Below are 22,762 nucleotides of genomic sequence, written 5' to 3' on the forward strand. Positions count from 1 at the left end.
GCCCCTGGTGTGCCCTCTAGTCCCTGATGAGGTCACTTGCCAGGCACTCCCTTATTTAGCTAACAGGAGGCTAAACAACATCAGTGACTGGCACATCACTGGACCCTTGGCGTCTCATAGACAGCTGAGGTCTCTACTTATGTGTTGCCTTAGGCTATATAGCAGTGATTAAAAGACGGAGACAGAAGGTCACAGTTTCAAAGCTAATTTTCTCAGAAATGGTTTTCATGTTAATTACTGTCCATTACAAATTAAGCTTCTGTTCGGGCTAGATAAATAATGTTATATTTCTCAAGGCTAAGAGAATGTCTATGGAAAATGAATAAAGAAAAGTATGAAAACATAATACCCATAAATGCAGGCAGCATCAAATATCCATGTGGCATTCTGTCAGCTCGTGCAATGTTATTTCACTCTGCAGACACCAGCAGCTCATTGTTTTCTTGTTTGGCAGAAAAGTGGTTGTGATTTTTATTTTTTCGTTATTTTTTTACTAAGCTTAGTGCCGAGTACAGAATTATCTTTCCATTTCTTTGATGAAAACATTTATCATAAAAGATGACACATTAATTATATTCTGAATGTCTGCACATTGCGCTATAATTCAAAAGAACAAATAACTATTTTATTAATAGAGAACATGTGTGTTATTTTTCTGATCTCCATAGGATTTGGAACAACAAAAATATGTTTTGCTTTTTTCATGTACTGTTTGTCATCTTTGCATGCTCTATATGACTCTACTGCTTTACATATTTATGTATTCTGAGATTATTTTCTGATAAAAAAAAAAAAACCTAATGTGCAGATGGATATCCATCATCACCCTTTTTATACAATCTTTTCCAGGGGAAGACTTTGCGGTGGTGCAGCGGGAGATCATAATGATGAAAGACTGCAAGCATACAAACATTGTGGCTTACTTTGGCAGCTACCTGAGGTAAAGTATTAGATGCACCAATATTTAAGATTCAGCAGACTATAGATACTACCGTATATCTGTAATATAATTAGTAGTTGCACTTAAAAGAGACACTAAACTTTAAATAGACACAATGTTTTTTGTAGTCTATGCTTTTACATCTAAAAGCATGATCAATGTCACCATGTCATTGTTTCTCTCTGTTGTATTGATCTTTAATCACTGTGGGGAGGGAACCACTAAAAGTAGATTTTTCAATCTTTTTTTTTTTTTTTTTTGTTAAATCGATCAAAATCGCCTGAAACCGACAACAACAAAAACAGGAATTCTATCGCCCAACTATCTTATCTATGAGGTAGCAATTTTTTTGCGATTTCTATCCATTTGAAAAACTATAAGGTTATATTTCACCAGCACTGATTTAAAATCTCCAAGAAGCTCTTATTCATTTTAAGGTCCCCATAATTTCCATGATATTTCCACCCTATTGTAATAAATGGGAAACGTTCCATCTATGGTCTGTGTGGGTTTCCTTATCCCCAGAGTTCCTTACAAGTCCCTTACGCTAGGAAAGACAGATCAGGATCACTCGTGCAGTAAGGGGCTGCAGATGCAGTTATCTATTCTTTTCCTGATGTGTTCTATTTTGGGTTACATATATTCTTAGATATACCTTTTAGTAAGCGTATCTGCAGGTCCAAAAAGCCAAGTTTACGAGTTGAGGATGATGACGACGACTGCCATATCTGGTTCGGGACGCACCTATGCACTCTATTGTATTCACTATGTAAAAATGCAGGTGCATCTTTACATGTATATACTAAATGAAGTCATATATGTTTAAAATGTAATCTGATAATTAATGGCGGGTCTCCATTAATATATCTGTATTTCTAAATGAGTGAGAGAGGATATGCTTCCACATACCTGTTAAAATCTTCTTAAATGAAGGTCCACATCTTTGTAATGCAAGTGTCAGGAATAAATATGCTCATAAATATTACAATAAAAAGCCCCCCCCCCCCCCCCCCCCCCCAAAAAAAAATTTTTTGATCAAGTCTACTGATTCAATTGATAGGTTTGCAGTACCGTCTTTAGTACAACCAGATTCAACTTTGTGGATTTAAATTTGCAGTTTGCTTTCACTTCCGAGGTTCACTGGTTGTAAAATTTGTATTTTAAAATCCTATTAATATAATATTTTTCAAGAAATATTTTAACATCCTTTTAAATCAAACAGTGAACACTGCTGTGGTCCAAGTTTGAATATTGCCTTTTATCGATTTGTTGAGGACCACCGTTTGCATCTAAAAATAGTTCAAATATATGAATTTAAGCTCCCATATTTTTGAGCCGGTTAACACGTGTGTGACCACCTCACACATGGTCAAATTTGTTTGACTTGCTCAATTGTAACTCAAGTCGGAGTAGTTTGTTAAGCTGGCCAACATGGGCAGATCTTGCAGTTCAGCCTGAGAGCCAAGCCACAGCATCACAGTACAATTTGACCACTCACGGGGGTGTACAGATTAAATACGGTCTAGCTGTTTGACGCGTAAGTAGAGGAGCAAGTCCACCTCCAGCTCACACTGGGATCTGTTAGTACGGCTGGAAGATGACGACACAAACAGGACAAGATTGGTTATTTTCCCGTTGTATTTTCCAACATGCATGATGAGGATCTGATCGATTTCATTATCAAACACCATGGGGGTAAATGTATCAAGCTGAGAGTTTTCCAGCGGGTTTGAAAAGTGGAGGTGTTGCCTATAGCAACCAATCAGATTCTAGCTATCATTTTGTAGAATGTACTAAATAAATGATAGCTAGAATCTGATTGGTTTTTCAAACCCACCGGAAAACTCTCAGCTTGATACTTTTACCCCCATGTTTAAAATGAGGCAACACACGCTGCGATAGCTGACCCATAGCCTGATGATATTGGTTATATAGCCACATTAGGTTTGAATTTTAAATATTGTATCCAATGATATGTACTCAAAAAGGGGCTTTTAACCAGTTAAATGTTCCAGAGTGTGTGTGCCAGGACACAGTGGAAATATTCACATTCAACATTTTATAACAAATCTATTTCCAGATGGAGTAAGAGAAACTGAACAAGTATGTCCAATTTCTGAGAGAGCCATTTAATTGTTTCTCTTGCCAGTTGTTGCAGTGAACTGCAGAGTGAATTCACTTTATGAGAGCAGACAAGCCACACGTCCCTGAGGCAATCAAGCCTGCCCGTCTGTAATATCTGCAATAAAACTTATTATGCTAACATCCTTACAGCATACAGGGAAACAGTCTGGAAATGGCACTCCTAGTAAAGCTGGAGTCCATAATCTCACACATTTCCTTATAGTTTTGTTCTTTAAAGTCTGCAAAGGTTTAGTTTTAAAGTTGACATTTATGAGCTTTTTCTCTGTGTATCCCACTGATGACATATTTAATTAAATAGTAGCCTTAGCAGCGCTAATTTGGTTGTAAAATATATTTAATAATCTTTAATCATCAGGATATATTTAGAAACATATAACAAGATCTGATGGACGAGGCAGTATTTGTTCAAAATGAAATAGACATTTATCCGAGGTACCAGAATTTAAATAAATAATTGTTATAAAACTGTGCCCTCCTTTCTTTTCGAGAGTTATTTAAACTCCCCTTTCCTGTTGCTCCATGTTGATAAACGCTCCTTCTTTTCTGTCACATTGTCCACACAGAAAAGGGAATGAAAAGTAGCAGTGGTATAGGGAAATGAGTTTCAAAGCAAAACCTGACTAAATGTATTCTGTCATTTTACAAAGTCATTTGCCTGTGCCTTGATCAGTGTGATCTCTAACATCACCATATTGCTAACAGGTCAGTGAGGCAGGTTCAGAATCTGCATTCTGGTGTAGGAACAACACACCAGGCAGAACACAAGTGGCGGGGTTTACAGATGTAAACCCCGCCTCTTGTGTTCTGCACCAACAGGACATTTGAATTCCCCCTCTGTGTCTTCTGAGACCAACAAGATAAGGGAACGTTACTTGGTTTAAATTTCATGTAGACTGGATTCGAGTGGAACCATAGTGTATGAGCTTCCATCACTACACAGCAGGTGTACTTATATCATGTTTTGAATATCCTATGCCTCTAATATGTATGCACTGTTGAGTAACACGAAGGACGATTATAGTATGTTAATTTTAGCTCATTAGTTGGTGGTTTTATTAGATGATGGGTTTTTCTTTTCTTTTCTGGGATGTGTTGGGAAGGGTTATATCTTGCTGTGGTATACTTCTACATACAATCTTTCCATAGTACTTTCACATATGTTGACTAAGAGTTCTCTTATTCACAATTTTGTCCAATTCTTCTTTTACAGGCGAGATAAGCTTTGGATTTGCATGGAGTTCTGTGGTGGAGGTTCATTACAAGATATCTACCATGGTAAAACATTGATTAATACAATATTAAAGATGATGGAGGGAAGCTGCAGTTGATAACCGCATGTTTCTGTTTTGGGTTACGGTTACTGCATGAAAGACTCTTGGTCTGTTTTCACATAATAGTTGGAGAGAGCAACACCGTAACTCTGGTTCCTCAGGCCTTGGTGCAGACAAATGCATGAAATAGGCTCTGTTCTCAGAATGGTCGTAATTGTCTTCTGGTCATATGCGAGCTGCATTGTATAATTAAAACCACAGGGCTTCTCTAGATGTATTTCATGAGGTATTTCCTAATTCATTAATTCATGTGCAGGCTTATGATCATTGTGTTATGTTCAAAGACCTGTAGTCAAACATTGATGCGTTGACTGAGCACCTTAGCACTTGAGATGCACCATGCTGAAAACAGAAATTGGGTGAGGAGAGTATGGTTTAGAAAAATACTATTGGGGGGTGCAATTGTGCACAAAGACCCATCTGAGCTTTGCTTAATGTGCTCCTTTGCACCTTCTGGGTATTATGGTAAGTAACCCATTGCTTATTGCAGCAATGTTTTAGTACTGTAACATCCTGAGAAACCTCAACATGCGAGGCAGCAACATGACATTTGAATTCCCCTCTGGGTCTTCTGAGACCAACAAGTTGACATGTTAACGTTTCATTATGGTTCCAGTTAATACAACATGTGGCTCTTTAGCTGAGAACTTACATCACTAGTATCGTCTGTACTGGTACTACAATATCTGGAAACACATTTGTCTGCTCTGATCCTTGTAGGGCATATTGCATAGGAATGGGGCTGAATAAGAGGACTGTGTGCAGTAGACCAGCGGGTAGAGAGACCAGACATAAACTTGTGTATTACAGCATGGGAGAAAGAAGTCAAGGGATGTTTAATTCAAGGTGGCCGATGTGTCCTGGTTGTACAAGGTTTACTGTAGTTGACATAGACTTGCTGCATTTTAAAGGGGCAATCTGAAAGTGAGGTTGTGCCCTTTGCTTAGGCAATCCCCAGTTTCCAGTCTGTCTTTCTCACAATACTAGTAAGGGTTGGAACACGTGGGGTTTTTTTTTTGGGTTTTTTTGGGGGGTTTTTTTTGTCCACAGAAATTAGATTTCTCAGGACGATTTAGTAATGGTCTTTTATAAGGAACACAGACTGCAGAGAAAATATCTGTCATGGCACGATCGCTCTCAGGAGCAGTGTTACGTAGTCCGTAGAAAGGGATTTAATAGCCTGTATTCTATCTCAGAGTTCTACATCCTGGAGTTTTTTGTTCTGAAAATACCAGAAAACCTGTTTGCTTGAAGAATATTAATAATTTACATACCCTATATTATTGGACTAATGTAAAGTAAATGTTCTTGTGTTTTTCTTTCCCCCCACAGTAACCGGGCCCCTCTCAGAACAACAGATCGCATATGTTTCCCGGGAAACGCTGCAGGTACTTTAACTGTCAGTTGTGTTATGGGTTATATGAGTCAGAAGTAACCTTGGATGTTTTGCTGTCTTAGAAATCCTATCTGGAGAGTACATACACAGCAATGTTCTAAAGGCAAATTGTACCCTGTCATTGTGTGAGAAGGCAGCATAACATTCTATAACATCCCACTGCTAACCTCTTGTACTGTGCACTCTCTTTATTTAGTTTTATAATAGTTACCAGCGATACGCATTGAAAGTTGCAATACTTTTTATTTTTTCTTTCTGTCTTAAGTATAGAAAAAGTGCAGTACAGTTACTGTGTGTATATATAAACTATAACCTTTGATAACAACCAGCAGCATGTTTAAAATCTAACAAGTGAGCTATGAAAGGCATGAGACCCAAAAGGTGAATGTGTATGCCTTTTTCTAGAGAGCAAAGTTGTGGTGAAGTTTAGCGCAAACCGATTCTCGTGTTGAAAGAGTCCATTTACCAGATGCAAGAAGCTCCAATGATATTGGTTTTTAAATTACACTTTTGCTTTACCATTTTGACAGCATGGTTTTTTCACATTTGTACATCCACGTTTTGTAGAATTTTTAGCCTATTAATAGAGCTGGGATGATGATGATGATGTTGATGATGATGTTGATAATGATGGTCAATTCATTGTCGTGTGATTTGGGTAGGACTGGGAACACTGAAGGCCAAATTCCATTAGCGAAATGTGCAAAATTTAACAGCTAATGGGGAATGAGGCATTTGGATGCTCTCTAGTTAATGTCACATGATAGGATGGGTGTCCAGGGCTGGTGCTAGGGTCCATGGCGCCCTAGGCATTTTTTACAAAATCAGCGCTCACCCCGTCTTTCCTTACCTTGTCTCACCACCGCCGCCTCTTTGCTCCGTCTCCTCCCCTCCACTCACTGACACTAGTGAGTGGAGGGGAGGAGACGGAGCAGAGAGGCGGCGGTGGTGAGCAATAGCCTCTTCCCCCCCCTCCCCGTGCATCTGAATGCTGTGCGGCGGCCGTGACCGGTATGGTCAGCGGTCGCCGCACAGTTTTAAAGTAATTTACCATTCTGTGGCGCCCTCCAGAGCCCGGTTCCCTAGGCAAGTGCCTAACCTTGCCTAATGGGAGCGCCGGGCCTGTGGGTGTCACATCTCAGCCAATAGGAAGCCACAAGTTATTTCATGAGTCCTATCAATCAAATCTGTGCTTAACATTTAGTGGTTGGCCTGCTCAGCCACTAACTGTGCTCCTCTTCTCTATGTCACCTGTTTATCTGTACTCTTATAACAATGTTAATTTCCAGTTTCACTAATTCTACATTGATAGGTTTGAAATGATTGACAGGAGCTGGCAATACAGTACCACAGTTTTGACTGACATAAATATAAGACATGCTCAGCTGATTGTGGCCCTATTATTAATGTTTAATATTTTTATTTCGAAATATATAAGTAAAATTATTTTTGCATCTGGGCATATATAATTATGTATATAAATAAATGTGTATGTAAACATTTCAAAGTTACAATGTATGAATTATTTTTTAGCCCTAACCCATGCAGTTTGAATCACTTCATATATTCTTCTTAAGATGCCAATAACCTTGAAAATATTTGATTTAGACTTCCTTACTTTACATTGGCCCATTCCCAATCATCTGCTTGTACATATTTTGTTTACACTGATATTAAAATATAACTGTTTTCAAAACAAAAAGACATACTTTTCTCTAAGCTATAGTTAAAAGATGCCATGCTATGACATTTGATTTGAAATGTATATGAGCATAATCAAATGTTATGTAATCCTCCATGATTTTTTTTTCAATAGTCTTAAAGCTGCAATGTCATGAAAAAAATTGTGGGTATTTATTTTTTGTTTGTTTTTTTTCTAAACATCACTGTGGTTTCCGGTAAGAAATTACACAGTGGTGATTTTTGTTAAGTGTCATGCGACATCCAACTCAACCATAGTCACATGAAATGCAATGTTGTTAGCAGGGAAGCTTTGCAATGCCCTTATCAACATGCTCATTTACAGCACAATCCCCCAACCCTTCTTTTCCACCTGCATGTACATGTAGGAAGGGCTATGACTCAGAGATCAAGTAATTTTCTCCTCATGAATGATGCTGAAATGCAAGACTGAGTTATAGAAGTGTATGTGATATTGCAGCTTTAAAATATGACTTCCTCTTCTGTAGAACAGGTAGTTTGATACACATAGGAAAATTTTCCAAATATGATAGTGATGTGCACTGGTGTTTGTACGGAAACTGCTTGTCCCACAGATTACACACTCATGTATCATCAGATTTTGCATTTTCCGGAATGTTTTGTACATGTATTTGTTGAAATAAATGTGTTTCATTTACCTTTATTTCAATGCACTTGGCGATTTTATAGCATATAATTATTAAATTGTCATCTCAGATTACATTTTATTTTTCTTAATGATTCACTGATGATGTAGTTCTGCTCTCGGCAGCATTTGAAAGTTATCACATAATCTGGTAAAACGTAATGAAATCTTACAGCTAAGTCACACTAGATACTGCATTTTTACACAATCCTTCAGCGCTTGTAGTCACGTGACAGAACACTAGTTAATGCTTAAAGTTAAAAAAAAAAAAAAGTGACAAATAGCGTCCCAACATAAACTTTGCCTGTGAAAATAAACGTTCAGAATTATCATTCCCCAAAATAAAGGGTTCCAGCTAATGCTACAGTTTTGCTATTCACGTGCTGTGTTCATGCAGCTGCATCCTGCAATTCATATCCGTGTCTGGGTGCGCACACACTGGCGAGCTGTCATAGCATTCACAAGCATGACAATACAGCATCCTGAAAGCCTAGGTGCTACAGCCTCCACCACACCCACAGTCCTTCATAACAGCCCTTCAATGACAGGATTAACACTAGTCAGATTGTAGCCAAGTCATAAGCACTTTCAGGTTTCAGAAATGTTTGCATAAAGTATTGTGCTACCAGTGCATTTTGTACAAACACTAGCATAAATGCCAGGCACTGTAACGTGATATTGAGGGAACGTGTTAGAGATCACATGCGTGTTAGAGACTTGTAATACTTGCAGTGTTTCTTACCCACTCTTAAGCTTCTTACTATGTATCATTGGTATCTCTCCTCTACTCTCAGTTTTCACTGCTTTACAATCTATGTGTAATGTGATTGGGATACCAGGCAGTAAAACCACTCAGTGCTAAATAAGCATATGTTCTTCTTTCTCCCTGAGTCTAGCATTTATGTTTGGCATGCACCATATGACTTAATCAATACGTGTCAGCAGATTCCTTGGCACTCCCATGGTAATTGTTGTGTTTTCCACTCGTGTGGACTGAGAAGCAAAGCCGTCATTGTAGTTCTAGAGTTCTTTTTCCATTTTCTACTTCCCCATTCTTCTGTGCTAATAGAAGAGAAGCAGATTCTGGTAGAGCTCCTGGAAAGCCTCACGTGCCCAAACGTCTGTGTTATGTCAGCTACGTCCAGGATATTTTCCTGAACTGGTGAATACTTCCCCGACTCGTTCAGTCTGTCGCACAGTCTTGTGAGAGTTGGGAAGCTAATATGCAAGTTGTTCTTTCTTTAAAAAAGAAAAAAGTGTATAATTAAGATAGACTGTTCAATATTTTGAGAATACAGCAGAGCAAATGCTGTTTTTATCCAGTTGTGTGCAACGAAATAAACGTAGCACTTAGCACCAGTTCCAGTGTATTTCACGTATTTAACATTTAGGAGTACTTCATCATCATCATCAACATTTATTTATATAGCGCCAGCAAATTCCGTAGCGCTTTACAATTGGGAACAAACATTGATAAAACAATACTGGGTACTTCCACATAAGTGTGATAACCAGTACTCCCATTGGATTTATTAAGAGTTTGGGGGATTTCTCATCGCAGGCCACTTCCATGTTTACAGGTGGGGGGGGATATATATAACTGAAATTTTCACAAGTCAAATAATATTTCCAAACATTAAAGGTAAAGTGAATAAAACTGTACTACTACTTATGACCACTGGGTGGTGATGTGAAGCTCTTACATTCAGACAGTATATTTTTTATACAATATAGATTGTAGACTAAACCAGGATAGGATTCATATGTGCTATACCAGGGGTAGGCAACCTGCGGCTCTCCAGGTGTTGTGAAACTACAAGTCCCAGCATGCTTTGCTAGTAGATAACCAGCAGATAGGTGGCAAGGCATGCTGGGATTTGTAGTTTCACAACACCTGGAGACCCGCAGGTTGCCTACCCCTGTGCAGTACCATATGGGTGTCTAACATTTCACGTAAAGTGAGGGTGGAATAGTGATTATAAAATCTTCTATTTTCCTCACTGATCATTGCATTCTTACTATGTCTTTTGTATTTGGAATACCTGTGCTTGCAAAGCATTGCAGTTTAGTTAGTATACACGTGCCTGCTTTATTTCCTTATTTGGTGGTGTTGCGGGTTTGGCTAATCAGTACAATGAAAGTGTCAACTTTAGACCCAATAGGATTCTTATTGCTGTAGAAGCAGCTGAGTGTGGCTAATTACATTTATGCCTTGTTCTAGGCAGTAACATTTTCATCCGTAGTTGCATTATCCTGCTTCTAGGCTATAGATATAAGGATTTTTTACAGTAATGAATTAAAATGTTCTTTAAGTATTACAAGTCGGATCATTTTTATGTAAATTAATCTACTGTTTAGATTTTATATTTAGTTTTATTTGTTTTATGATTTCATAATGTTCTACATTGTTTTTTAAACTACTATTGTTCTTCTAGGGCTTATATTATCTGCATGTTAAAGGGAAAATGCACAGGGATATAAAGGTAAGAAACTCTTTAGGCTCTCACTGTTTCATTGTTTTGGCACTATTCGATATGTTATATCATCCAATTTATACCCATAAATTGGATGAGATCTGAATTGGGTGAGTTTATTTACGGCATTATTGGGGCTTATTAGCGCAGTCGGAAGATGACCATAGAGACAACTTGAAAGCAGTTATCTTCCAGCTGTATTTACTAACGTGCCCAATAATGGTAACATCATTATCATTGCAGTTGGGTCACACACGCTTTGATATTAGGCTGGTGGACCAATATCTGCTGTGATATTGTTGTGTTTGTGGCCACCATAAGAAATTCTAGGAGTTGTTTAACAGTATTCAGCCTTAAGAAATATGTATGTCAAATGTCTTGTACCATGATGTTTCTGATATTTTAACTTATTGCTAATCCTTTTTGCAAGTTAAATGCCAGCACTGTACTAACAGCTTGGAGTGGTTTTCGTTGTGTCTTTTTAAGTCTTCTAAAACAACTCTTTATTAAAAAGGACTCTAACCCATATATTTGTATATTCCCTTTCTATTTGTGTAATGTAAGTATTCATGGTTAAATGTATAAAAATATCCTCCATATAGGGCTTTAATTAATTAAAAAGTTGTTTCGTATATAGTGCTCCTTTTTAGTCTTTCACGAGAAGAAATTATAATGCGACAGCAGCTTAATTGTTAGTGCGACAGGGGCTGGAGAGAGTCTGTAGAGTTCTTTGAAGAACCTGTTTGCCTCAGCACGTGTTTTGATGGGACTAAACGCTGAAAGCAGTATTTACAAGATATACAAGCAAGGCACCATAATAACAAACAAACATTAATTTGAATGGGCATGCGCCACCAAAGCTGCTTCTTCCTGCGGGAAAAACAAAGTGAAAAGTTGCTCCTTTGACGCCCTCTTTAAAAATGACATATATTTTAATTGGAAAACCATTTAACAAATGATTTTCCAGGAGAAATAAGTGTTGTATGTATAGTATGCACACAGCAAGAAGATTGATTGTGTTTCAACAGTTCACTTCATGGGGTATCTTTGCTAAACTTTAAAAAAGTGGAGATGTTGCCTACAGCAACCAATCAGATTTTAGCTGTCATTTAATAAGTGCATCCTTTAAAATGACAGCTAGAATGTGATTGGTTGTTATAGGCAACATCTCCAGTTTTTCAAACCCACAGTTTAGTAAATATACCCCCATGCCTCTGGAGCATAATGCACAATGACCATTAAAGAGGCCTGGTTCAACATTTTCAGATTCTGTACTTTTGTTATGGACTTTTCCTCTGTTTTGTAGATAGTGTATGGAAGGTGGCAGTTTCAGAAATCATCATAGTAGTTAAAAAAAAGCCCATGTAGCTTCAGTAAATGAAATTATTTAAAAGGTCTTTAACATACAGCGGTAGATTTATCAAACATTCTAAAAAGAAAAAGTGGTTGTGTTGTCCATATCAGCCAATCAGATTCTAGCATTAATCTGATTGGTTGCTATGAACAACGTCTCCACTCTTCCTCTTTAGAATGTTTGCTAAATTTACCCCTTGGTCAACTAGACAAATGAGTATTGATTTTTTTATAGACTCCAATTTAATTTTATTTGGGGCAGGAATGTCCTATAGTTATGGAATAAGCTCTTTCTCATCTCCAGCTTTATGCTGTATATCACACTTTTGCTAAAAATATTTATATATAAGTATTACAAGGCACCAGTTAATGAGTACATGAAAACTCAATATTTTCAATTAAGCCATGTCAAGTAGTAACGTGTTTAATAAACAGCACAGGGGTGGCTTTGCCCACTGCGGCATATATATTTTTTTTTATCCCTTTTTCATTTGACAGGTTTTTAATCTTTGTCACAAGACTAAATCATTATTGCCTTTTCATGAGGCAGAGTGAATATTGTGTTCTTGGACAAAGTTTAATTACTGCAGATGCATGTGGACCAGTGCTGAGAGCCACTCTGACATTTTCATACGCATTGTTTTCCACACCACAATTTTACTTGTACAGGGCATGATGACAGTGCAACGAAGCAGAATGAAGGATATTGGTTTTTGGATGGGATTAGAAGTGAAAGAATAAGGGCAAGAATCGTGTAAGCCTTTGTATGTAGCTATTTGATTAATAGGTGTGAACGGACACGATAATAATGTCCGTGTATTCAAGCTACTATTTCTCGAAATAAGATGGATCTGTGCTATTCTGTGTGTTTCAAAAACTTTTTTGAATCTTAGTGATGTCTTATTTACATGCATGTTTTTTTTTAATTAATTTTAGGGAGCAAATATTCTTCTAACAGATAATGGTCATGTAAAGCTAGGTAAGTGATATTATGTAGTGTCCTTTTTGCCTATTTACAGTAGACTGATTGGATTTTGCACAAAGTCTGCCTGACATATACTTTTATGCTGTGCTGAGAATCAATCTTTTAAAGAGAAAATAAAGGACACGGCAAAATAAAACTAATATGCAAAGTATGTATAAAATGTTAAAAAGAAAGGTTTTTGTATAAAAGATATATGATGAAAGATAGATTTGTCCCTAGGAGTTTACAATCTAAATCAAAACAATTGTGTGTGTGTATATATACACCATATGGGAAAACTCCCCACTCACTCACAATAGCGCATAGTCAAATCCCGGGAATGACAGGTAGAAGCAGTTCATGTCAGAGCGACTCCCCTGTTTCAAGTGCTGCGCTGCCAATACAGTTATCAAGTAGTGAATTCCCAGATAGATCGATTTTTCAATCCACGCTAAAATGTAAAACAAATTCCACCGCTTTTTATAGCCTCTATTTAGAAATGAGTCACACAGATAGCATTCTGGGCAATATTTAGGTTATTTATATTCATTCTTGAATTGTTGGTTGCTAGCTTGCAAAGTGTACTGCATCTTGAATTTTTAATGATCACGTTCCTGAGAGCACGGATGTTTCTAGCTGATTATTATCCAAGCATTCCAGGGCAGATGTGCTGAGAAAATAAGGCTTTGGTTTACCGCACTGCCCATGATATTCATTGAGACATGTCACTTATGTATGAAGAAACGTTTGTAAAAAAGAAAAAAAAAAAGAATCTGGTTAACAAATTATCCCCACAGAAACAGGAAATGCGGGAAATGTTTACATACCTGCTGCTTGATTTGACAATATAGAAGGTTATTTGAGTTATATGTGTGTATTTGTGATTATCCAGTACTTAAGGTTGATTTCCCCTCACCACCCCATCCCTTGAGGTTTCAGGTAGCACTCTGGTATTATACTGCAAGATGCTCATTCTGTTTTCCATATAACGCTGGTGGGTTAGTCCATCTATGAAGTAACTCATATTTGATCTCATAATGTGGGTCCTGTAAGGGCCGTTCTAAGAAAGCATCAAAAGGGGGAGTTTGCTCAGCTTTCATCATGCCAGGTAGCTCAACACTACATTTCCAATTCAAAGGTGGATAATCACACTTTGACACTTTGTGTGCCTATGTCCCCTTACTAGTCTTTGGCCTCCACATGCAGTTTTCTCTACTGTAACAAACCGCATAACTATGACATTGATGTGCAGATCTATCTTTTTCACTATTACACTTGCTCAGGATTCTAAGAAGACAACATTCCTCACAGAAAAGAGAAGTGTCTAAATGATGACCAAATTAATTGCTTAGTCCATGATGAAGTAAAAATTATATCCATAGCCTTAGCCCACTTATTTTTTTCAATACAAATTCAAGCTCCTTGTTCAACTTAAGTTCTAACATTACACCAAGCTCTAAATCAAATCTAATACACAGGCGATGTTAATGTATGTATGAACTCTGAGTTCTGATGCCATCACTTCAGTATACATTAGCAAAATGTGTGTAGAAACAAATAATGTATCCGTACTGTAAATTATTATTAGAAGGTATATCAAATCTTTTGACCTGGGCTTTTATATGATCATAGAACTCCACTATGTTGTCTAATATTCATATAATTTAGAGGAGGGAATGCACGATTCCATATATAAACCTATTCTAAGCTCGAACCGTAGACCTCACATTAATCCAAGCATCTCAGTGTACCTAAGGTCTAAACCATAATCCCTTGTCAAGCTTTATATCTAACCATAAATTACTGATTGCACTCCTAAATTCTAAATCAAATTTAATAATCTGTTTATCTACCTTATATTGATGGGGGGAAAAATTATGTCTGTTTTTGCATTGTACTGTGACAAGCGTCTTAATGTCAGACGTTGCTATACTGTCACTGTATTGAATTACATTTGTTGCATTTGTGTTCAAAATTGTACACAATAAAAGCATTGTGTATCTCAGTGTTGCCTAGATGATTTTTTTAGGGACTGAGCAAATTTGGAAGTGAACTGGAGGCTGATGCTTATGTTCCACCACTTTATGTTTTTTCCTTTGATTATTACTTAAAAGGTTTACATTACACTTACATTAAAGCTTTGAGTAGTTGTAACCCATCTGTGAATTGATACTGCTGCATGTTACAATAGATTATTATATGGCTTACAATTGATCATGTCACCCTTTCAAAGCAGCACCACGATTTCCCAGAATGCGTTAGAAGCGCTGTCATTTTATTGGTTTGTAACATTTTTCACTTGTTCAAAGCGGACTTCACAGCTTTTATTATTGGTAAAACAGCAACTATCGCTTCCTGATTCAGTTACTACTTAGTGGTTGGTTGATTTGACAATAATTTATACTTCAGTGATCTTGATTTGTACAAGTTGACCCTTTCATCAGGTCTGCAGTGCCCAATAAGACTTTGCATCTCTTTCACAATTAGTTACTAAATACTGAGCCATTATCCGAAACCGAGCAATGTGACTCTGAAAAGATAGTATTCATAAAAAATATGTAAAAATGTCCATACATTTAATGAACTTAAGATGATTTAAAGGCTTATTCCAGTTTTGTGGGTAAAAGATCCCATATCAGTTTGTACATAAGACTTAGACCCTGATGGTCATTTATATAAAATAATAACTTGGCAGCATGGTGGCGTAGTGGTTAGCACTTCTGCCTTACAGCACTGGGGTCATGAGTTCAATTCCAGACCATGGCCTTATCTGTGACGAGTTTGTATGTTCTCCCCGTGTTTGTGTGGATTTCCTCCGGGTGCTCCGGTTTCCTCCCACACTCCAAAAACCATACTGGTAGGTTAATTGGCTGCTAACAAATTGACCCTAGTCTGTGTCTGTGTGTCTGTGTGTGTGTGTGTGTATGTGTTAGGGAATTTAGACTGTAAGCCCCAATGGGGCATGTGAGCGAGTTCTCTGTACAGCTCTGCGGAATTAGTGGTGCTATATAAATAAGTGGTAATCATGATGATGAACCTATCTGGAATTTCTTATGGGTTACATACAATCTATTAGAGTTCTCGGTTTATAACTGGTTTCCAATGTAACCATTTGTACTGTGGGAATGTGGCATGTAGGACAACTTTCTTAGGACATCATTTTGCTTATGTTGCACTAAGTGCCAATAGACTTACACTATGGGTGTTTCAGATTCTGGATAAAGGTACAATTGCTGACCATTGAAAAACACATTTAATTAATCTCTGTCTTATCGCAAATACAGTATATTTAGTTCTGAAAACATCTTGGAGTGTTTAAAGTTGTGGATTTTACATATAGCCTTTTCTTATAGTGCAGTTTGCATATATATGTTATGCAGGTGAATTTTACAGGTCAATCTATATGACATTATGTAGAATGCTATTTGAATATGTGCTTCTAGTGTTACTAAAGGACTGAATTTGTTTTGTTTACAGCGGATTTTGGAGTGTCAGCACAGATTACTGCCACCATAGCAAAACGGAAATCTTTCATTGGAACCCCATACTGGTAAAATGTTATTTCCTTTTTTATTGGTCGTTAAAAGGGAATCAGTTACAGTAAATATGCTTTTCAAATAACCAGAGTCCATTTAATTAAAGGCATTGTGTAAATGTTTTTACCTAAATGTAAATGTTTTTGCCTAAATGTTTGTACTGAATAGCTAGCACATATATCATGATGTAAGCATTGTGCCTGAAATCTATTCTTTGTCTTCTTTAAAAACATAATTGCACATGATTGTTATTGAATGTTGTAGTATAACAGGTTGTGTACTGCACTTAAGTTTTTTAACATCCATAATATAGAAAAATACACATTACAGTGTGTGTATCAGCAGACTTACACATTAAACAGATATCCAAACAGACCACATATGAATAAACATTTCTTGTACAATTTTATCTTTTTCCGTTACAGCGTAAACATGTACCTTTTTACATGAAGTTAGCTAACTTCTACACAGAAATGCAAAAGTGTGATCATTCTTCACGCTCACTGTGCTCCTAAGATGCTCTATGGGGCAGTGTCAAACTGCAGGAAGTCTGCCGGCTTGCTGCACATTAATTCTGAATGATCATTTTATTAGTGTCACGGGGTCTTCATCCCACATCAGCATCTAATTTGAATAAAGTTAAAAGGCTGTCTAGTGCAATTCATTATTGTGTTGGCAGCATTACATTGGTGGCTGGGAGCAGTGTGATGATTTGGACAGAAGGTGGGGCCATGTAGGGATCAGCTTGTGTTTACGCTAAATCAGGAATGCATGCAGTTTGCACTGTCAAACCACCCCACATATGCACCACATTCTGGAGGTGATATAGACTTATCTCCTGTGTGTTTTATATATGTGATCGGTATACAAGAAGATAATCAAAAATGATCAAAACAAATGTGTCAAATCATTTTCCCCAATATAATTAATTGCATGTTTTATTGTGACATTTTGAAGAATATGCAACATAGTCCCTGACAATACATTTTGTTTTCAGGATGGCTCCTGAAGTGGCAGCGGTGGAGAGGAAAGGTGGATATAACCAGTTATGTGATATCTGGGCAGTCGGTATAACCTCCATAGAGCTTGCAGAGCTTCAGCCTCCTATGTTTGACTTACATCCAATGAGGTCAGTTGGTTTCACATATACAAATCACTTAAACATTTATCCAGTATTGTTGTTTTGGTTTAAAGGCTAATTCCACCCAAAGCTAAAAATGTGTTTAGAAAATGTGATTGGAATTAAGTATGATCAAACAAAAAACAAATGTTATTTACCTGCGCTTCAGCAGGTCCCCCTATTGTTCTGAGCAGGAGATCACTGTTACTTACAAGGGCATTGTTTGGGTTGTAAAAGACTCTGTGTTATATCCCTGTTCCTCTATGTAAGTAAACATTTGTAAATTCTATATTGCTTATGAAATTGTGTTTTTCCTCCATCCTTCATCTGTTTGTACATTATTTATTTTTTATTATTACTCAATACTGCTGCCTGCTGCTTCCAGTGGTGACAATTGACTAGTTTTTTGTGTTTTAAATAATCAAATCTTTTTCTGATGAAAAACTATTTCAGGTGATGTATGTTTAAAACTAAAATTGATTGAAAACATTCCAAAAATGTTTAGTCATTATCACTTTAACGTGAATCCTTTAGAGGTAATAATGTGCAGTAATTATGTAATTTCCAACCAGAGTTTTGCTGCCCACCAGACTTTATCTCATTATTTCTCAATAATATTGGTTTGTTATGTGCTTCCAGGGCCTTATTTCTAATGACTAAGAGCAACTTTCAGCCTCCGAAGTTAAAAGATAAGATGAAATGGTAAGCCGTGTAATTCATGATGATTCGCTTTTCTCACACATTTATTTTTCATTGGTGCAACTATTCATATTTTTTTTTTTTCTTCATTTTTACATTGAAGGTCAAATAGTTTCCATCATTTTGTCAAAATGGCACTTACAAAAAATCCTAAGAAAAGACCAACAGCCGAGAAATTATTACAGGTAATATAATGCTGTGTGTATGTGACTGTATTTATGTCTATGTTTGAGTATTCTTTACTGCTGATTTCATACTCCTTACACTTGGTTTTCAGACACAGTGTTAATAATCATATATTGGGACAGTGAAAGTAAGATTATTACTAACATACAGTTTGCTCTTATATTGTTCTCAACTACACGCAGTTTTACTGCCACAGCTTTTGGAAAGATGAATGAATTTGTAGTGTATGAAGTCAGCAGTAGAGTGTGATTCCCTCCTGTAAGTATTAACAGTGAGGAACATTTTAAAGCTAGCTTTTCTCCAGGTACAAGACCATGAGGGGTTCTTCTACCCTAGACATAAAAAGGAGCTGACATCTTCTGAGCCTAACATGCTTTGGAGAGGTGGAGTTCTCTGATCAGATCCTATGTTTCTGTATGAGGAGTGTACACTAAACACGGCCCCTGACTGTGTTAGGAGAATCATTCTCTGTCTACAGCTGTTTCACTTTAACCCAGTAGCTCCAACCTCTGTGGAAGTAGGAAGATGGCAGCTCCTGCTTATCTTACTGCAATTTAAGACAATGGATACAAGGTGTTAGGACTCCCACTGTCAGTTTTGTGTGGTGGTGGAGGGATGCTAATTTATGGGAGGAACTCTGTTCTGGTTTTATTTTTTTACTTTGAGTGTTAATGAAACTTTGGGCTACATTTACTAAGCTGCTGGTTTGAAAAAGTGGGGATGTTGCCTATAGCGACCAATCGGATTCTAGCTGTCATTTTGTAGAAGGTACTAAATAAATGAAGGCTAGAATCTGATTGGTTGCTATAGGCAACATCCCCACTTTTTCAAACCCGCAGCTTAGTAAATCTAGCCCTTTGAGTCTTAGGGACTGGGTGAAAACTGGTGCACAGGTAAAAGTTTTGTAACCCATAGTGACCATTCCAACATTTGCTTTTACTTTCTAAACTGTATTAGAAAGATGATACAATCTGTGTGGTTACTATGTTTTACAGCACATTTCTCCTGTGTATCATTTGTCATAAATACCCTGTGTTTTTATTGAACTTGTATCCACTCAGTTTCCCCACTTGCCATTCAGTCCTCTCCATATGCCAACCTGACCTCCTCATATGCCCCATAATGCTCCTCACTTGTCACCCAGTTCTCCCTTTCATGCCACTCTCATCGCCCCCACAGGTCACTCACTACTGCCCGCTACTGCAATAGAGTGTGTCAATGGCTACTTGGTCTAAGGCAGATGTATGTGTTTAGTTATTGAATGCTTTGTCAAAGTAAAGCCATAAAAAGTAGAAGACAAAGGATTTTTGATTGTGGGGGGAGTGTTCCCTAATGGGTTTTAGGTTAATGTGCATGGGCCCGGAGGAGGGGAAACAGATGTTGCATGTTAAATAAATATGATATGGAAGTTAGTATGGTTAGTAGAAGTGTTATGAAGGTTGGAAGAAAATCAGAGGTGGGTCAAAATATAGCTTCATGTGTGGGGTAAATAGTCAACTGGGAATGGCAGAAAAGTGGAAGTTCAAATAAGGAGTTTTGAAAGGGTGGAGGAACGTGAGTGTACAGTTAGTGTTACTATTCTAGAACGAAAGTTGGCATTTCACAGGTTGTGTGTGTGTGTATGTGTGTGTGTGTGTGTGTATGCAGGCCCATTGTTTTACCTAAAATTCAATGCACTAGCTCTCCTGAAACTAATAATAATACCAAATATGTGTGATTAGTTTAAATTTGAAGGGCTGTAAAATCTCCCCTTTTGCCAGCACTAAATGGCTGTGTCTAATACAGCTTACTTGGATATAATAGAGCTAGCGAGCTGGAGTGTCCCGATCTATCATCTGCTTGTGAACACTTTCTCTGATATGAAACCACAAACACAAAAATCTTTTTGACTAAGATCAAGGATTCCTTCAAGCTGTAATAGTCCCATCAGTGTTGTAGAGCTTGTCCTTCAAACATCTTTATCATACACCCTGAATCCTTGTCTCTCTAGAAACCCTTCTATTTTATAGATGGATGTAATATAAATAGTAGCTGTTGTCTGTCTTCTCCTGACATTATTGTATTGTAGTCATCTTTTCTGAAGCCTTTGAAGAATGTGATGTCATAGACAACATAATGAGCTTTCCACAGCATGTATTGTGATAACTGTAATAGGCCACTAATGTACTTCTTCTTTGTTCTTAAACAAGCAGTCATTACTACCTACTTACTGTCAGACGCCTGAATGGCCACAGGCTAGAGATAATCAAACTTTAGTATATCATTTTTAATGTACTGTGTGTATATATCATGAAATCTGTTTTGCTGCACTGATGTATATATTACATTTTTATTACATTTTGAGAAGCAAAGTGCAATTGTACTGTAAGGAAGATAAAATATGACAAGTAATTAAGTCTGTCAGATTATATAGTGATTTTTGTCAGTGTGTGCACTGTTCTGTATTCATATAACATCATTCTCTTGCTTTTTGTAGCATCCTTTTGTTTCACAGCCATTAAATCGCACACTTGCTATTGAATTGCTGGATAAGGTGAATAATCCTGACCACTCTAGTTACCATGACTTTGATGACGATGACCCGGAGGTAAGAGTATTTCATCACCACAGTGTACAGTGCGATGTGTTGAGTATTAAAGTACCAGAAAGGCTATCTTGTTTTATTTACATCACATGTATCTAGTAAGAGATTGAAGAAATGTGGTATAAACGTTAATGCACCAAATCCACACATATCACTTGTTTGCCATTGCACATAGTGCAATAGAAAGGTGCTCTTGGACTATATGTAAAATGGATCTTGATAGATGAATACTTACAGTCATTTTAACCTGTGTGAGGTTTTACTTTGGACAAACACATTATTGTGACTTGCGCACTAAGGACCTGATTCATTAAGGAATGTAAATGCCGATACGTGCCGTATTTTGCACACTGCAGTCGAAAAACTGACGCCAAAGACCGCAATTCATGTTCACAATAAATGACACCTCCGAGAGCCTACAAGTTCGTGGGTGGAACAGGGAGGGGAAGGGCTGTATGCCCGTAGTCAGTGTACAAGGAGGGCATGCCAACCTCGGGTGCACGCTGCAACATCCGATTCAAGCTTTGGACATCTTTGAGCTACGTGTTTTCCAGTCGTATCACTTGCACCAGCTGAGTGATAGTGATAACCGTCACGTATGTATGCTAGAACGTGTGTTTGCAATCAGGAGCAACTGTAAAAATGTATTTTATGTACAGTAGACATTAAGAACATCCTGATAAATATATTTTATGGGGGAAGGGCGTTGTCTTTTTTTTTTTTATGATTTTTTCATTAATGCTGGTGCAAGTGATACGACTGAAATATATTGAATACTTTTTATTCTCTGTTTTCTGGTGGGACTTTATATTCCACATATGTATTGTATGTATCCAGGAATGTGTTGCATCTGTCTCAATACGGAAAGTGTGTATAGGCAGAGAGTCTCTGGACCAGTATATTCAACAAAAGACTTTTCTTCCGTTCCGATTGTAGTTTAATAGAGACGTGTGTGTCCCTGATTTATATGCGTCTTTTGTTTTTTAAATGCACAATACGTTCATTTTGCATTCCTTGATGAATCAAGCCCCAAAATATGTTTCCTATGTAGCTGTGTAATATGTGGAGCTTGCAGATTTTGCAGTGCATTACAGTAGAATAAGAAACACAGAATCTAGAATCTTCATTCTGTATTAGTTAATATACCCTGCTCCTTATTCATACTGCCGGACTGGCAGTATATTATGTATGATGTGATGCAGTGAGGTACAATAATATTTTATACTTTATAATTATATACTTTTACTCCATCCATTTTTTTGTTATTCTTGTCCCCCTATTAACATTAATAATCTAGGGCCTGATTCATTAAGGATCTTAAATGAAGAGAATCCTTATTTCAGTCTCCTGGACAAAACCATGTTACAATACAAGGGGTGCAAAAAAGTGTTCTGTTTTGCACATAAGTTAAATACTGCCTGTTTTTTCATGCAGCACACAAATACTTGATAGCTTATTTGTACACTGAAATTTAAAGTTGATATTTGTGGGCTACATGAAAAAACAGGCAGTATTTAACTTATGTGCAAAACAGAACACTCATTTGCACCCCTTGCAATGTAACATGGTTTTGTCCAGGAGACTGAAATAAGGATCCTCTTCATTTAAGATCCTTAATGAATCAGGCCCCTAGTTTGCAAATCATTGTTATAAGTTGTTCGGTCACTTTACGGATTTAAAAAAAAAA

The 22,762-nt window shown here is 37.2% G+C and overlaps 1 protein-coding gene across 1 annotated transcript; it reads left to right on the plus strand.

The window, feature by feature from the left end:
- Positions 1–849: 849 nt before the first annotated feature.
- On the plus strand, positions 850–21,078 carry LOC142133564 (mitogen-activated protein kinase kinase kinase kinase 3-like; the record flags this gene model as incomplete). The annotated part of the gene is made up of 10 exons (XM_075194460.1): positions 850–940; positions 4,296–4,360; positions 5,749–5,804; positions 10,595–10,642; positions 12,923–12,965; positions 16,428–16,500; positions 17,484–17,615; positions 18,246–18,308; positions 18,409–18,490; positions 20,968–21,078. Coding segments are annotated over 10 exons (764 nt in total), but the record flags the coding sequence as incomplete, so codon positions are not given.
- Between the last annotated feature and the right edge of the window lie 1,684 nt (positions 21,079–22,762).

This window comes from Mixophyes fleayi, unplaced genomic scaffold (genome assembly GCF_038048845.1).
Source record: "Mixophyes fleayi isolate aMixFle1 unplaced genomic scaffold, aMixFle1.hap1 Scaffold_3814, whole genome shotgun sequence".
Taxonomy (NCBI): domain Eukaryota; kingdom Metazoa; phylum Chordata; class Amphibia; order Anura; family Limnodynastidae; genus Mixophyes; species Mixophyes fleayi.